We start from the raw sequence: 19,466 nt of genomic DNA, 5'->3' as shown, positions 1-19,466 counted from the left end.
TCTATAAAAGACAATGTCAATGTCAAACAGGGGCATATACTGTTTCAGTTCATTATTAAATTGACTTATTTCACAATAAAGTTTCTCAGGACCTCTAACAGGGGTTTTTGTTTCTTTGTTTGTTTCCCTAAGGTAGTGCATAACAGATAACCTAGTAAAGAAAATTTTAAAAATGAAGCAATTTTCAAGACCTAAAGTACTTTAATCAGCTATAAAATGCTTTAACAAAGGTGTTTTGAATCAGGGGAAGGTTACCTAAAGTTTGTCTGCTCTTAATTCTGTGTTAACACTAAATTCACTAGATAAGCATAAACCATCACTCAATATAGTGCCTTATCTACCAGATGACTTCTGTATCATTCAGATAAAGAACGAGTCCATGTTGCTGACCAGGATCACTATCAGGAATATTACTTTTCACAGTATCACAGTTCCACCGCTTTTGCATCAATGAAACTCATCCTCTTAAAACATAAACAAATTGCTCCTTTGCAAAAGTGAGATTCACCGAGTTAAAAAATTAAGTTGTACAGATCAGAAATGTAATCATGGGAGACAAGCTCTGAGAGTTTTTCAATCACTGTGGGGCTGCATCAATTTAAAGTCATGTTACATTAAAGAGAAAAACGTCTGGGAAAGTCTCCCAGTTGTCACTTTAGATTATATTTGTTGTCGTTATCAGACTGTGCATTTTGTAGGCTTTTTTACATTTTAAAGACATTGCCTCATGCAGCTACAGAGTGCATAAAGAAACATGTAACATACAATTTTTTCATCAGATTGCCCAGAGATTAGGAGTTTGCACAAATTAACTGGTAGTCAAAAAAAAAAGCAAACCCAAAACATGCACACACATCACTTTGAAGCTCATTAACATGTAAACTTTAACTACCCTAGTCACAGGGAAGCCACCCAACATAATTTGTCTTTACAGAAAGGTCAACACAAAGTTTCAGTTCTGCTAACAATGGAACAGAACACACTATGAAGACTTGGTGTTTCTGTCATCTCAATTGTGGTTTTGTGTTGCCTAAATAAATTTTCATCTACATTAATGGATTTACTTGTGTAACCTACATTATTTCTGTTACAATGGTTCTCAGAGTTAAGCCAGTCAACTACACACTAGGCAGAAGGTAGAAGATTCATCTACACAAAACTAGAAATTAAGAATTTTAGTTCTTTTCTACTTAATTTCAAGCTGACCTCTGATTTTTGGTATTTACCAGAGCTTCAGACAATTCTCTTATTCTGATTGTCAAGCTGTTATGTAAAGAGTTCTTGAATGTTACTGTGTGTGTTCACACAGACAAGTGACATACTTAAAGTCATAGAATATGTTGCTAGACATTTCTGTTTCAAGCAAATACTTAAAATATGATACAGCACAACGATTTTTACTTGAATTGCATAAAAGCATTTCAGATACTAAAATTATAGCTTCTAATAGGAAATAGGGTTTTTCTTATACAGCTTTTAAGCCTAGCATGCCAGTAATCATATTCTTTCTGAAAAATTTAGTAGTACAGAAGTCTAAGTTCAAATATTTACAGGATGCTATTTAAATCAAATACACTTTTGTAAGTCAAATGCTTAGACATAGTGCACTTTGCTCTTCTATTTTGTTTTTGGAATCACGAGACCTTTACTGTTTTGGTGAGACCTGGATATCATGAGGAAATTCAGACTTTTGAAGCCATTCCTATTTTCACACTAGTGAAAACTAGTCTTCCTAGACACAACTTGAAACTCTCCTCTACTATGCAATATTTGAGTGTGGGCAAAAAAAAAGCCCTCCCAGTCTTCTCAGGTGTCACACACTAAACCTGACCTCTAAGATAGATCCTTCTGCTCCAGGAGAAGGCAAATGCATCAGCAATGTCTGGCATTTCTAAGTTTAGCTGCTGATTTGAGATCTACCATACATATAGAAAAGCCCAGAGACTGACATCTGAAAACAACTGACAAGTTTCAGACTCTACACAATTTTCCTCCAGATGGACTTGAAGTCTTGTAAGGACCACCAAAAGCAAGAAGAATCTTATCCCAAAGTGTGACAGCTGTAACAAGTTATGTCTGAGAATAGTACATCTTTAATCTAACACCATAGCCCTAAATCTGTTCCAGTTCTATGAATGCCTCTAGTTATTTCATTTTTATCAGTGAAGAAAATGAAATAAAAAGTATTTCATACTTAACACCAAACAGACCATGTTATCCCAGAAGACATGCTTAAATAATTTAGCTGTTAAAAGAATCTTTAACTATAAATGTACTAAATTCCAGCACAAAAGATTAACTACAAAAGAAATTAACACTGCCTTAGGAAAGAGAGATAACATTTTTCTAAAGCATTTCTAAAGCTTTTTGATATGCTATTTTTTAGAATTATATCTGGAGAGAACTAACATTTTTAAATGAGACTTTCCAAGCTTCTCAAATTGCAAAGTAACATTTGTGCAAGTTCAAGAATTTCATGCAATTAAAAAAACCAGTATACAATCTTTACCATTTAAAGAACAAATAGCTAGCAATCAAAATTTATCAATAAAAATACACTCAAACAATATTCAACAACAACAAAAAAAGTTGCTCCTGGTTCTATCAACAACTTTGTCACAACATATCAAAGCAAAATAACATTTTCTTCCCTCAACAACTTCAAGTTTCCAGGGCTTTATCGCCAAAGAAGTCTGTTTGCATTCTCCAATACAAACTGACAATCTAGTGATACAGTACATTAAAAATTCTCTGTAGTATTGACTGCCTGAAGCTGATGCTCCCTTGCTAAATGCAGTGCAGTTCAATTAACAGCTCTTCAATATACAATTTAATTTTTCTTTCATCTTGATCCACAGCTGAGCTTGAAATGAGCAATGCTGGAATAGATGTACTTTAAATATTGAAGCAAGTCTTTATAAATAAATCTATCAAGTTCGTAATGATTTTTCTCATAACAGGACCAAACGGATGAACCTGAATGTCTGGGACGCTCAGGTTTATGCACTGTGTTTCTCAGACTTACAAGGCTGTCAATTGCTGGTGCAGGAGAGTACTCCAAAAACTCCTCCAAGAAGATGAAGAGTTTTTCCCTTTCCACACCATTCTTAAGAGCAGAGGAACACTTTTCTGCTGCCACTTATAAAAGTATAGCCTTTTATATGTAAAAATCCAGCTTGTCACTAATGTCACCAGAACTGAGAAGGTTTTAATATTTCTCTCTGAATTTGTATAGGTAACCAAAGAAGCTTGTTGCACCAGTTTCCATTACCAAATCAGCACTCAACTGGGAGACAAGTAATTTTGGATTATGCATAAATTCTACCCTGGATATGCTTTTCCTCTCCTGCAGTGTGAATAGACATAGTACACATGAAGTTTTCTCTAGGTAGTCATGTCATTTCACAGGAAAATGTAAGGTTAATTTAACCAGGACAGAATGAATTATTGCATTTCAAAGTTATTCTAAGTGGAACACTGCTGAAGGAAGCTATTAATATCTCTTACAGTGTCCATGTTCAAGGAAACACCATGAATCAGTTCAATTCTTACAGGTATACTACACAGCTTTCAAAATGGTAGGATTTACTACTGTTCAACAGAAAGGAAAACATTACTACTACTTTAAGCCAGAGGCATTCTCAACTCTTTAAACTTATTCACAGAAACAAATTTGACAACATTTACTGCCCTGGGTACTATAGAAACACTACTGACATGGAGGCTACCAATCAACATCAGACGAGTTGCAAACTAAGACAGGCTTCACCAAGTTAACATAAGCAGAACTAGAAGAAGAGTAATCAGTTTCAGATGTATCCAGTCAAACCACCTTTTCTCAATTGATACATTAATGAATAGTGAAATATACAGGTTTACCTCATTTGTGTCCAGGTTTATAATGGTATTAGCTGAGATGATTATATTCTTAATTGTTATACTTCTTTCTTCACTTGTTTTTAATCCTCTTATCTATATTATGACTTTAAATGCTGAAAAAACCCCCACTGTAACATTAACTAGTCTCTTCCTTATCACCACATCCTTTTCCCCTTTACTTCTAGCTCCACAATTAAGAAAAAATGTATCTTAGTACTATTTTAAATTGTGACTAAAATCACATTCAGCATTTACAGTAATTAACTCGTCATTACTTCGAATAACTGCACTAATTGGTATGCTCTACAAACCTGCAACACTGCAGAATTAAAAATAAACATAACAAAGATATAATTTACAACTAATCTATACTTACAATTAAAGTTAGTTTCAAGATTTATTTCATTCTATTATTTTTTATTAGCTACAGCAGACAGTAAATGGGGTGTACCACGTTCTGCTTTGCAAACACCTAGATTATAAAACATAATTACACAAATTAATTAGAAATGAGTACATACATTCACGTCTTTGTTTGTAACCATAACATGTTAAACGGTCATGACTACGTTAATGAGCAGTTCCTAAAAATTCTATTATAACCAAGTAAAATTTTAAAGCTCCCCAACCACACAAGGCATAAATGTCACTCTGGCACAGAGCATCACCAACACTTAAATTCTCCCCATGTCCTATTTTGAGGTTGCAGGCAGTACACAGTTCATTCTTCTACACGGCAGATTAGCAATTCTGGGAGAGCTCTTAACACCCAATGCACCATTTGGCAGAGTGCAAGTCCAATCTGAATTTTCCCCTGCACTTTCTAACCTATTCTCAAGGGTTCTCTGACATCTAGCCTGAAGTCTCTTCTGCCTACTGACTGGATATTAACCCTTTCACAAAGCTCAGTGCTTACAGGAACCTAATTATCCTATGAATCTTTATAATCTTTAAAAAAATTGCCTCTATTCACTCTATGGGACCAAAAGCTATTAGACAAGGAAGGGCAGATACAGTGACTGACCTGGCCTTGGTTCCCTGAGAAACCGGACTAGAAAGGACTCTCCAGAAAGCAAGGAAATGAACACAGTCATTTGTATGTTTTCTTTTAAAAACATATAAACAAAAAGTCCTTATTTATTTGCTGAGACCAGATCTGTACCTGCTTCACTTTCCTAGCAGTGTCTATTACTACAATTACAGTGCTATAGCATTTCAGGTATACATAAAGCTTGCATCAGCAAGATGAATTCATTTCAGTTCCACTATGGCAAACTAAGGGATATTAACCATAAGCTTTTGCTAGCAATTTAATTGCAACTTCATAAAGAGTGATGATCAATACAGCTAAACTGGATCAGATACACCTCACCAGTCTACGGTTGTTGTCAAGAATCTGTAGTGTGAAATATCTCCTTTGAAGTTGTCTAGCATGGGGTGTTTAGGACCTTTAAATACAAATAGCTCTTTGTCATTACAACCAACAAATATTCAAGGCCCAAGAAACTTAAGGATGTTTCAACTAAAACCAAACTATAGTTAGATCATGTGTCCCTTATAAGAATTAAACAATATCAAAAGACTCAAACTACCCTACAACTTACATAGCTGTCATCTCTATATTAGGAAGAATTTAGAGGACTTGAAAGAGGCATCTACAAAGTTCAAGTCTAAGGTAAAGACATCCTGATTTATTTCTAAAATAACAAAAGTTTTAATATGCACACTTAAAAAAATATAAAAGTATTTAGTTACATATTTTATGCTATTTTTTCTTTTTTATGTTATGTTATCCAGCATTTACTTAGGTGGTTTGAGGCTTGTTTTGCATGGCTCCAGCCCTAATAAAAACTACCCCAAACATTCCTTTCATTACATTAATTCAATACTTCTACTTGATAAGAAAAGTTTAATCTTGAAGTTAACACAGAAGCTCAGTGACCTCAGATGAAATATGGGGAAGAATAAGTTTAGCACATTGTTGCTTATTTTATATACTGAGCCATTTGCAAAATGATGTATTGAATATCTTTCTTGGGATCAAATTAATAACTGTTTAGTGTAAAAAAAGGAATATTTAGATGTTTTCAAAAAAAAATTTCATTATGATCTCCTTATCAAGAGAACTGTTGTAGGAACAGTTGTTGTTTAGAAAACACAAAGAAAGTGCTTGCCTGTTCATCATAGGGGTAGTATTACATCTAATTCACCCTGGTTAAGAGTTCTCACACAGCAAGTCTCAACTAAAAATCAAACTGAATTTTTAACAGGACAAATTGCATTCAAAGTAATGCATGATTTCTCCTCTAACACAATAAGGAAACCATGTATGTGAGGTGCTTCATTCCATGACACAGAATAGAAAGGAGCAAAATAAGGATTTTTTTAAACTACCTCACTTCATAACGAAGGAGTAGTTTAAAAAAAAATTAATGAAACAAGCACAAGAGAGTACAATCACCTTTCCATGTTTAGCATTAAACAACACAAATTATGGCAGATATTGGCAGACATCTCAACTCATGCAAATTAAGTGTGAAAAAATGGCTGCAGGTTTATAGCTAAAGCTCTGTCCCTTAAAACCAATCTTCCTGCATAGAGATATTTAGGGTTTGATTCAAAACTTTTCTAGGGAACAGAAAATCAGTATTTTCAGTAGGCTTTGGAAACAGATCTTTTAATGAATATGATAAACACACATTCTTTTGAACAGCAGTACATCAATATACCATAGGTTTACAGTCTGTCACTATATTAAGCATCATATATATTTTCAGCACAGTGTTATCATATCTAGTTACCATAATACCTTAATCAAATGAGTTAAACAAGCAGAAAACAAGCTATTGTATCCACAAAAAAATCAGAAAATCTGGGACATAAAAAAAAATCATTTCCATGATTGGTTTGTGAAGTTGCCTAAAGAATCATGACCATTTCAGACCCTACTTGGACCATTTTCTCCTTGGACACATGATAAATAGTTCTCATCACACATTGCTACAATGGAGAATTACGAAGAAAGCGGTGTAATTTCTCACAGCTTGCACTAAATATCACAAAGTGAGATAAAATAACAGGCTATTAGAGAAGTCTGGGGGACTGAGCAAAGTCCAGTACTCTTCTGTCACCAACTCACCACCTCCAAAGACAATTATCAGGATAAAAAAGAACTAAAGAATGAGGAGAAGAAATAAAATACGCCCAATTAAGCAAATATCTATCATGCTGCTTTGGCTTCATAGCAATACAAGACTTCGAAATGCCATTTACCAACAAACAAATTAATAGTACCTTTTGAGCAACTCTTTGTAGCAAGTCTACCTTCTATACACTTTCTGTGTTCCTGTCAAGTCCATCTATGCTCATTTTATGTCATTTATGTTGCTCTGTAGTCATATAAGCCAGATAATTATCTTCAGTTTTATAAGCTATTGTGGATCATGAACCAAGTCAGTGATTCTTTTGATACTTTCACATTAGTCCCTTGTAAATGTAAAAAACTGTAAGTGATCCAGCAATGAGTATCTTTTTTTTCCTCCTCTATTTTTTTTTTCTTTTATTTGTATTGCATAACAATTATACTCAGAGTCACACTACACTATGCTGGAGTTGCTCTTCTCCTACCCTGCTCTGACATAGATTTTAACAAGGAGTCTCCTTCCTTGGAGGTCTTCAAGACCCGCCTGGACATGTTCCTATGAGACCTGATCTAGGTGAACCTGCTTCTGCAGAGGGTTTGGATTAGATGATCTCTAAAAGTCCCTTCCAACTCCTACCATTCTATGATTTTTGTCTTTATCCACAAGTAACCTTTAAACATTATCACACTGCAAAATGCTGCCGATGGATGCAGTACAGTTTTAGAAGCAAAACCAAAATATCTCTGCATTTTCTTCTCGTATTAAGCTCAAAGAAAAGTTCCTCTACTTCAAAAGACTTCTTTAACATAATGACAGACTGGTTAAAAGTCTAAGAAAACAAATACATGTTCAAGAAAAAAATTCTTCACATTGCAGACTGTGGGACCCATTCAGATCTTTGGGATCTGAAAATATTTCTCACTCAAAAAGCATGAATACCAAAACATCTCTTCAGTTTAGTTTTAATTTCTGAGGAGTTTTTAGAGTACAGATCCATGTCACAATCAGAAGATACACAAAAAGTAAAGAACACAACATACTAAGTGTGTTATCACTTAACAAATAAGACATTTCCTTTTCTTCAAAGTGTTGGAACACCTATGAACATTCAGTTATTGCCAGCTAACACACTGTTTGCAACTAGTATTATAGGATCCTCCATCCTGTTCACTTCTGACAGAGAAATAAACTAACAAAGTTGGGCTTTCACTGTTAAAAAATCAATTACATGGAAATCTTGAACATCTTGAACATAAGTATTAGGTTTCTGTTTACTTTTTTATAAAACTAAAGCAAAGAACCAATTTGGGGACAAAAATGACCCACTGGATTTCACCATGACTTTCATAAAAAAAATCATCACAGTGCATATTAACTCATTAGCAAGACACAAAGCTGCCAGTTAGTTTTAAAATGCAGAGAATGAAACTCATTGCAGAAGCAAAAGAGGACCAATAATATAATTACAACACGGTGCCTGTGCAGTCTGAGTTAATGCTGTTATTTGACATTGCAAGGCTATGCCTTCTCCCATGAGCCCTGCTGGAGACAAGGTTCACTCTAATTGGTTCCAAAGCACAACCTACCAACAACAGCCTTCCTCCAGCCCAAGAATGGTAATTTCCACACGACTGTAAATAGTGTTTGCAAACAATACAAACACGGTAATAAGAGGCTAGGTGGGTAATTAATGTGGTTACAAAGCAGCTTATTTGCATTTTTATTTAAAACTGCCTTCTTTAAAAAGCAGCTCAGATTTCTTTTTGCAAAAGGAGCCTTGGTTAAGGAATAGAGCAGTAATTACTCTCTTTAGGGGTTCTTTTACACATCCTTTAGGGAATTAGAATGAAAAGATAAGCAGAATTATAAAGGGAATCATGTAAAATATGAAATGCACTATAAACACTTAGTACAGTATTTACCATAACCTAAGCTTGTCTTCTTCATTAATGGAATATATTACAAGCTTATGTTACAATCACATTAATTGTGAAGATGGTTAAAAAAAAAAAATTATATCCAGCCACTTTAATTCCCCCTCTCCTCTCCTAGAATTGACAACCAGAAACCCAGTGATAGCAGAACTCATTTTATGTAAGAACACAACTACCTGGACTATAGTAAATAAATTTTCAATACTAAATAGTTTTGGGAAAAAGCTTCTGAGAAAAGTTCAGATCAAACCCAGGTTATACTAGTATATGTTAAGTACCAGTGAAAACAAAAGTTCTCTGTAACCTATAAACTAAACTCAATCAACATACAAACACTACTAGTTTTTAAAGACAAGTCTTTAATATTGTTGAGCAAATAATATTTCCTAGTGATGTTTAATTGAAAACAAGGCATTAATTTAGTTTTAAAAGGGTTATTCTATGGTTCCCTCACAGGGTGGGAAGGGGGGACATCAATTTTTCTTTTAAAAAATCTCATACTGCATTTAAGTAGTATTATTACAAAGCTTTAGGCATGGTAGGGATTTGTGACTCACATTTCCAGATTAAGAACAGCAGGGCTGTGCTAAAGAAACAAATCACCAGAAAGATCACCTCAACATTTGTATGTATAAAATTCTGCTGACTGGAGGGAAAAATTAAGGAATGGTAAGATACTGTGACTTCTTTCAGAATTACATTTAAGATATATTTTTTTTTAATATGTAGCAGATGTTGGAAGGTGAACACAATTATGAGAGCAGAAGTAATTTAGTCAACTCAAAAGACAACTCAGTCTTTATTGGAGGAAAGCATGGCAATTTTACTATGTTAAAAACTTTACAATCTCATAGCTATGAGAGAGCTCTGTTGGTTTCTATCAGCTCTCTACAGCATTATGAATTGATACGTTAGCACAAAATTCCAAGACAGCCTAGACATCCAAAATTAAAGACAACACAGACAGAACATACATTCCCACACCATTTATTCACCACTTTATTCAAGCATATTTTCATGAACAATGAATCTCCTGTACAGGGCACAAAACCAAAAGGAGATAAAGTGATCAAATCATCAAAAGAAAATTCCTCCCCCCCTCACCCCCCCCACCCCACCCCAAAAGATCTGAGTTCCAAGAATACTTAGTATTAAATTCTTTGCTTGCTACTACTACAATGGAAGTCAACATGACAATGCAAAGTCATGAGCACAAAGTATCTGGGAAAGTAAATTGCCAAAGAGTCAAGAACTGAAATGTCTTGGCCGGGGTCCTAAACCATATTTACCATGTATTTTTCCTCTAAATTGTAAATTGTCACATACATAAAAAGCATAAATATTCATGAACTTTAGTTTATGTAACCAAAATTCTTTATTCCATTGAGTTCAGAATAAACACAGGCTCAATCTGTCATCCCCTTCAAGTAGATAAAAGCTGAAATGTAACCATACTTTTAAGAAGTATTTTGCTTTTTACCCCCTTTCACATTGAGCATTCATTTTATTTTGAATCCCTGCTATCAGTTGAACCAGAAATAAAATATTTGAAAGAACCATATTGAGAAATAAAACATACATCAAATTAATTAAACAGTTAAATTTTATCCCTGTTTACCAGAAATATAAGCCATATGGGGTCTCAAATGCTTAGAAAAGGCCCACCAAATCTTTTAGAGCCTCCTGCACTCACTCATGCTGATTGCCTTGGTATGTCATAGATGCAATTACTTTAAAATATCAATTACTTTAAAATATCAATATATTTATCTTGATAATAAAACTCCATCTATAGTACAGTAACAGTGCAGCGCTAACTACAGATGAAGAGGTAGGTATGAACTGTAGCCAGTGTATCATCTCTCAAACTAAATGGTATCAGTATTCAGAAGGATGCCCAGCCTTGAAAGTTAGGGGCTTAACACATCTGCTATATAATTCAGACTCTGTTTTACAGTGGTTTCATTACCAACCATAAAAACTGTAACAGTGGAACTGTATAAACAAACTGAACAGTGTTTTTACCGTAAAACATGAATATAATATAAATATTTGCCTTTTCCTTTTCTCAGCATCTGTAATGAGAGCAAATTCATGCCATATGTTTATAGTGTATAAAAAAAAATAGATTTCAACAATTCATCCATGTAAACGTTGGTGAAATTGTTTAATGTTTTTAACTTTGGGGGGGAGGAGGGTGTTTATAAGCACAAATTTCCTCACAAATCATTAAAAAGCCTCTTGCCCTTAGCAGTGGTTACAATCACTGATTCAGTGGTTTCAGAGACAAATTTGGCAGAAGAATTTGAAGATCAAAGATTTCTCATTGATAACAAAAGCAAAGACTTTGACAGGTTGAAACGTGTTCATGTGGATAGTTACTGTCTCAACACACATACCTGGAAACTGCAGTAAACTGATGCCTCAGAACACAGAGACTGCTTTCCAGCCTCTTAATAAGAGTGTATTAGCAGACTCCATTGTTTTCCTTAGTCCTACACAGACGTTCTAGTACTGCTTAAAAATGATTTCTACCGTTACTTAACAAGTCACTGTCCATCTGTATTTGGAAAACAACTTTGCAATACATATCACTCTCTTAAGGTATCTCAGCTAAGCTGATTACTCACAGGAACTCACTGAATTCTTAACATTATGGCTAAAGTCTGGTTATACTTTCACAGTGGTCTCTATCAATTGCTAATACCACCAATATTGTTTAAGTTTTACACTATTAATTCTCCACAAGTAAAGTCCAATTCTACCGTAATTACAGTTAATTAAAAGATTTCTTCACTTCAGAAGGATCTGAACCACACTCTTAAATTAAAAGACAAAAAGCATTATATTCAGCAGTGGCACTAATGCTTTTGTTTGAGTGTCTAAGGCTGCAAGTGAGAAGTTGAACCAGACTATTTTTTTTATTGCATTAACAGTCAGCTTAATACAAGATACTGCCTCTTCCTGCAAGGCCTCTTCCCATAGCAAGGTTTGGATAACTACTTTTATCTTGATTCTTCAGCATGGTCACTATTCAGCACACTGCCAGATGAAATATGTCTACACATTGCAGGCTTTTATAACTCTATATTACACCATGATGGCATGTGAGTCAATATTACATAGATTTAGAATATCATGCTTTGAGACAATACAATTCTTTATTACAAAATAACAACCCAATATTGGAAATAATATTTTCACAGAAATGCACGTGTTCTACCACATAGAAATAGTTTCTGTCTTGAAGAGATTACTTTTTAAGAGCTTTTATTTAACATCACTTTGAAACTCTCCAATTCTGTACTAACAGACTGGTTTCATTCAGTATTTACTACATCTCCAAAGCCATCTTTCCTGCATTCATTCTTCATTTTTTTTCCATAAATAAAAATCTGCTACTAATCATGATCATATGTCCTCCCTGACTCATTCATGTGACCTAATTTTGAGAACAAAAAATCCTAAACCAAGGACACTAGTGGAGACCAGGCACTACATGGAGAATCAGTCTCCCCTTCCTTGATGGGGAAACACACATAGCCAACACATGACAATTGTTGCCCATGCTGTGTGTAGTTTGCTTTTCATCTTTCTGCTCTTTATAATATTACAATTGAATACAAAGACTCACTTATCAGGTTTTAATTTCATTCACCTATGTAATCAGCAAGAATATAAATCACTCTTTAGGTGCAGAATGCTTTGGGGGAAAGAAATACAGGAATAAGTCCTGTTTATTTTGTTGGTTTTCTTCAGAGCCATTCTCTCTTCTTTTGTCACATCTCTACCTTATAACTTTCTACATATAAAGCAAACCTAAATTTTATTTTTGCAGTTTAATCTAATCTTTGATGTAGGTGTGGGCTTAACACTGAGGAATAATTACAAAAGGAACATTATACTTTTTATGAAATATTAAACTTACAATTTATCTTTTAATATCTATTTCAAAGATTATTTGACAGGAATAAATAAATGAGAGCTTCTTGGCAGGAAAAGCTATGACTTATGAAATATTTTATTCATTCATATTCTTAAGAATTTTCTTGAGAATACCACTAACATCTGGAGCTGTACAGTCTTATCCAAACATTCTGCTCATACTCAATTAGAAAATTATATCAATAATAATGTAAAATAAATTACCTAGCTTCTCTTCCTGGAGCATAGATTTCAATGTTCGTCAGTGCAACTATGTGTACAAACAGCACTGTAGTGTTTTTCATTAAGCCTTAAAGTCAATTAAGCTACAAATTGGAACAATCATTCCTCCTTTGCAAAGTATTGATATTTTTTCTTGGCTGCTTTCAGGTCTTTTCACTACTCAAGAAGAGATTTATGTTCGACAATTTCTTTCTGATTAAAATGAATCATAACTCTAGAATTCCAATTTCCTCTTTTCCAAGAGGAAATTATCAAACAGTTTTAAACTGATACTGAACATCATCGTGCATGAACATTAATTTTCAAGATATCAAATGTAAAGCTATACTGATCTCTCTTTTGAACTGCTTCTTCTACATACTTTCTCTTCCTTTCTCTGTGTATATATAAAAAATGTGAGATCATACCAAAATAATCAAGTAACCTCTCTATAAAAATTACATTTGACAGACCAGCTAAACCAGTTACATTAAAACTTGTGCCAACACTTTAAATATGGCAAACAGAGGCTAATTGCCTTGTTAGTAAAGTTCTGCTGTAGTTTACAAAGAAAATAACTGGAATACTGCAAGTTGCAAATAAATGTCAGTTATCTAAAGTAATTAGCAATTTGGTACAGGTAACCCATTCTCCAAGGGGTTGAATTCTCTACAAGATCTGACAAATTTTTAAAAGCACATTTTTCTAGATTTCCTTCAACAGCCAGTTAAGATCAGTTTGAATTTGTTTTCTAAACATAATGGCACCTAATCTGAAAAATCTTAGTTTCTCCCATTACTCTTCCTGTTTTCTCTAGATCTTAACAATTGGATTTTTCCAAGCTATTTATCTTTTCCAATTGCTCTTTATAAATTTGAGTTTCAGCTTTCACTAAAAGCAGACTGAAGTAGTATTTTTTGCCTAACAACTTAGTTTTAAAAGTACAACAGGCTCAAAATAGAGCTGTCTTTCTGCAGGCTCTCACTTTATGGCATTCCAGACAAGGATGACACAAATATTCAGTTCTTTATGGTGAGATAGTTACAGCTACATATTAAGAATTCATCCAAACCACATGTAGAGGTTGTTGACAGTTGTTGTAAACTCTTTCATTTTAGGAAAGAATTTTCAATTAACAACTTTCAACTCCAGAGTTACACCTACAAGCTAAAAATTAATATTTTACATCAATATTTTTACATTAGTATCAATCAATCAAATTAATCTTTGTCTCTCTGTTTTCAGCAACTGACTTTGGGGCAGCTTTTTGTGTTTGTTTTCCTCAAGATTGCTTACAATTTGATGTAAATTTTAAGCATCTTGTAATTCATCAACTAATTCTCTCCTGGTTACACACTCCAAGTAATTAAAGTTCAGTAATAACTTATTCTTTCTGCTCCAGCACCTGCATTTCATTTGTTTATTTTCCCAGAGTCATAAATCTGAGGGACTGTCAAAGTGCCATAATATTAGCGCAATAATCAAAGTTAATTAGTCCCTCTCAATAAACAACAACAAAGCCATTACAAAGATGCATTGAAGGTTTTCCAGCTACCCACTTTACAGATGAGATTCTTTTCTGAACAATTAGAATTTGAAAACTGTTAGTAAATAAGTGTAATGTTTCTAAAGTAATTTGACCTTCAATGATCTTCATTCAATTAACAATTCATTAATTTTGGAGAGATTATGTAGGTGTTAAGACAAGTACTCCTGAACTCCTATTGCTTTCAAAGTGCTCGGAGATATGCTTAGAATTAAGGGGGTAATGGGATATTTTACATAGAAAACATATATATGTCATATTCAGTTGGACTGGGAATATTAAATTCAAAAGACAGAAAACTTCCAAATCCAGTTCTACTGAAAGAGAATGGCCATATGACCTTTAAGCAACACACACTATGCCTTCCTCCATTGGAATTCACTTGGAACTCCACGGTACTTAAATAATAAATAATTTTTTTCAAAGTCACAAGAGTTTTAAATGTAAAGTACTGAAGGAGAAAAGAAGATCTTTTTCCCTCCCAATCCTCTAATTTAAATCATTACTTTAATCTAGGCAAGAGAAATAAGCCTAAATCCAAAGACAATTTTTTTTAAGAGACTTGTGGTTACAAAAATTAACACTATTACACGCATATAAGCAACATTTATTTGTAAATACTTCCTTGTAAATACACACTGTTTCGCACTAATAAATATTATCATTATCTGTAGACTATTTATGTGTAAATATTAATACTACTGAATGCTCTCCCATAGCATCTGACAGCAGTTGAAATATTTTCAGAGCTTAGGAAATAAAGCTAGAGCATTCATCACTAATTTTAGCAGGAAAGAAAAAATTCCAAGAATTTGATCTTGAGGTTTATTATTCAAGTAAAACATATAGGACTGTGTCAACAGATTATCTCCTGGAGTCAGCAGTCACAGCAAGCTCAGAGAAAAGTAGTCTAAAATCCTTACTAGCACATAAATGATTGTGGGAGGAATAAATTTAGAACACTGAAAAGAATTTATTAAGGGCCTTACAAGATCCAGGTGGAACAAAAATAGGAAAAAGAGGGAAGTTAAGAGTCTAAGAGAAATAAGGGAATAAACACAACTCAAGAGCTTGTGTTGGCATGACACAATGGAAGAAATGGGAAGAAAAAAAAACCCTCAAAATGCTGGGCCTGAGGAACTAGGGGAGGAAAACATTTTTGGGTTTGAAAAGTTTACAAGTGACCCTCTCAAATTTCTCATAGTATAAAAACAATGGGCAACATAACGTCTGACTGATACTGAAGTGTGTATATTTAGTTATACTCTGGTTCTGGAAATGTCCTGTCTTATGAACTATGAAACATTCCCATGGTTCTTCAAACATTCTCACTCTTTCAAAGCATCTACATGTAACATGGACACAATCAAGTCTCACAGTCCAATACCGAAAATCACATGAAATGAAAAATCTCTATCATTGATATAGCAGTGATATAGGATATTACAAAATAAGACAAATGCTTTCTTCCTTAGATTCTTTCATGGCAATGTAATATCTATTTAACTGCTTGTACTGCACAAAAAGACTTAATGTCTTTTAAAACACAGCTTAGCGTGGGACACAACAGACATTCACTTACCCATTCCGCAAGAATGCGCTGTACGGCATCGCTGCCTCTGGATGTATTTCTGCAGGCCAGGATAACGTGTGCCCCATGCAGTGCAAGAGACTTTGCAGTTTCAAAACCTATGATAAAATATTGTCCTAGTCAGGAATAAATCTCAGTAACAAAACAGAGATATAAAATTCCCTGAAAAGGTGAGCCGTGTGTTTAAGTACACTAAAGCTACCTGCAGTCTGACTACCTGTTTGATACCTGGAGCCAACTTTTAAGATCATATGCAAATAAAGTTAGATCTCAGTTTAGGCAGGTCTTTGGGACAATAATTGCATATATTTTGTGAAAAATAGACTTGGCACCTTCAAAAAGCAGTCTCCATTTCTCTGTCTCAGTGTTTTCAGCTGTTAGAAGAACAGCATTATACTTACTCCTTACTTGTTTGACTGTGAAGAATGAGCCAGCCATACGGAGAGATTGCAGGACTATTATACCTGGCAACATCACACTGAAAGTGATGGAGTATTCTAAAACTGAGCTCTGGGCTCTTCAGATGCACAGTTGGCTTTTGATTCATCAATCCGAGGACCACCTGTGGCAAGGGAGACTGTCCAACAGGATATTTGAGGGAATAAGAATCCAAATCACATAGAGATAACTACTCCTTCTGATCCAAACACCATCCCATCTGTAGAACACTGCTGCACAAATCCAGGGGCCAGAGAACAATCCAAGTGTTAAATCATTCCCAGGAGGGGGTTGTCAAGCTCATTCATAGAAAACAAGATTCTAGGCAAGGAGATTTCTAATCTACGTGTGTGTTTTATTAGGCATGTACTTAATCTTTGCTAAAAATTTCCTTATCTGTGTAAAATCAACGCAGTTTTTTGTCCCAACATCAACTAGTACGTGGAAAACAATTTTTCACAACAGCTCTCATTATGAACAATCAATCAAATACCATGCAGCTTCAATAGATTGGTTATAGTGTCGCAGACCTAAATGGGTCACTGCATGTACCAGATGATACAGAGAAAAAATAAATCATCAAAAATTCCCACTTTTGTATAATTGACATGAAAATCTGCAAGCGCATTCTTTCTAGATCTGAAACAAGTGAATACACAGTTCACATTCTGCTGCAATTAAAGTGCAGCATGAATCTATATCTCCAGGTTTCTTTCTTTCATCCATACAACAAAATTTGCCAGTGAATTCCTAAATGTCTGTTCATAACCTTTTTTTCCCCAATATTTTTAATCTTTTCTTCCTCAGTCTGAAACTGAGCACTTCATTTCTCTTTTGTGACAGAAGACTTCAGGTTATGAAGCTGCCAAGTGCTGCAACTCTTTCCACCTCGACGTCATCTACAAGCTTTGTAAGCGTACCCAATTCCACTGTTCAATTCATCAAATGAAAAGCTGCTCAGAAGTTGGTCCAAGGTAAACTTCATCTACCTGGAAAAAAAATCTGTGAGTTACAGCAGGAGATGATGAGTTCTTGGGAGTGCAGAGAACCAAGCCAGCAACTGAGGTGAGCTACTATACATTTGTGATGTATTCAACAGTATCACTAGCTGCCCATCTCTCTCCATGGACAACTGTAACAATGACAAAAATTTCCATCTAGCTGAAAGAAGCGTAACAAAGCTTAATGAGCTCAAATTAAACAAGCTTAAACTGGAAAATAAGAATAAAACTGAAATGCCTAGCAATTTGAAGTGAAGAAGTCAAAGAGAAGAGGTATTTGTTCTAGCTTTATGACATTTAAAGCATGTTTGTGTTTTTCTTTTAAAAACTGTTTACCAAGAAGCCTATTAAGATGGGTGGCTATCTCACTTCCAAAACACCCTGGAGCAACAAAATTCAGTTACAGCACTAGATATAACTTACATTATAGAAACAACAGGCACCAAGATGAATTTATACCATTTTCTGCAATTACATACTTACACTGTTTAAGTCCAAGAAATTTTCTTCTATCTCTTTTAAAGCCATTCATTGTACCAAGCAACTTTAATTACCTGGGTAATTCGTTGCATGCATATGAATTCAGCCACAGCATATGCACAATTCTCCCTGTTCCTAATTCCACTTTAAACATATTTAAGTAGAATTTTTCATGTAACCAGACTACTATTAGCCAGTTGTATGTTTCTTGTTGTGCACAAAAAAAAATACACTTGTTTTAATCAGTCTACTACATTACTAAAAATTAGTTGTAATACATGGGAATAGAGTTTTTCCACTGTTATACAAAGATCTGGAGCTAATAGTCACTTTGTCTATCACAATGATGTTTTGCTAATTCTTCCCCATGTCACGCTGTGCAAAATAATATATTCCATGCCATTCTCTGGTACAGTTAATAACTTGTTTCTCGTAATAAACTAAACTGAGAAAGATTAAAATTTAACCAAATTGCATGCTGCAAACTCAGTTAATTTTAATAACATCTTGACTTTTCCTGTATAGTTGGAGATCAGTGTTAAAATACTCTTTAGGACACACTAGTTTTCTTCTGGGATACCAAAGAATGAATCTTCACCCTTAAGCAGAACACGTTCTGGGTCATTCCATGAAATTATGTGCTTTAGAAAACCCCTTTTTTTCAGAGGATTTGTAAGCAGCAGTCCATTCATTCAAAATACTGACACAGATCAAGTGCTGCTGGGGAGACCTATTGTAAACTAATTCACAAACACACTCTTGTATTGTATTTAGGACAGGTGGATTTATGCAAAAGGAGAAAAATCCAGTTACTGCAAACCACATACAGGTTCCAATTCAACTACTGAATTACTGGCTAGGTAGGGATTGTATATAACTATTACTACTTGATCTTTCTGTGAGCATGCAGAGCATAATTTGTAAGGCATCTTTTCAGACCACCTAACAGATTAAATATATCAAGAAGAGGTTACACAACATCATCATCTTCTTCGTAGAGCTCATTTGAGTTTACATATTGTCTACCTGCCCACTTGTTCAGTCTTAAGGCTCCAGCATTCTTTTATATGTCCTTAAAATAAATCTTCAGAGACCTGGAAATCCTCATTAAGTACAATTAAAAGAGTCTACAAGAACACAACTAATTGAAACACCTGAAGTAGAAGTCTGGAAGTGCTTTGATATTCAAATCCTTTTACAGCTTTGGCTCTTCATTTCTTCTGCAAAAACTAATGGCTGTTTCTTCCCTCGGTGTCACATCGCTTGCTGCAAACTTTTCTTCAGCTATTAAAGGTGGAAAACTTTTTT

General features: G+C 34.4%; 1 protein-coding gene across 1 annotated transcript in view; it reads right to left on the bottom strand.

Moving 5' to 3' along the window:
• Positions 1–19,466, bottom strand: part of WWOX (WW domain containing oxidoreductase) — a 491,880-nt gene that overhangs the window by 451,637 nt on the left and 20,777 nt on the right. Inside the window, exon 5 of the mRNA XM_062007183.1 lies at positions 16,231–16,337. Coding sequence (XP_061863167.1) covers positions 16,231–16,337 — 107 coding nt within the window. The remainder of the gene's footprint in view (positions 1–16,230; positions 16,338–19,466) is intronic.

Source organism: Colius striatus, chromosome 14 (genome assembly GCF_028858725.1).
Source record: "Colius striatus isolate bColStr4 chromosome 14, bColStr4.1.hap1, whole genome shotgun sequence".
Lineage (NCBI taxonomy): Eukaryota > Metazoa > Chordata > Aves > Coliiformes > Coliidae > Colius > Colius striatus.
This window is presented reverse-complemented; position numbering and strand designations above follow the sequence as displayed.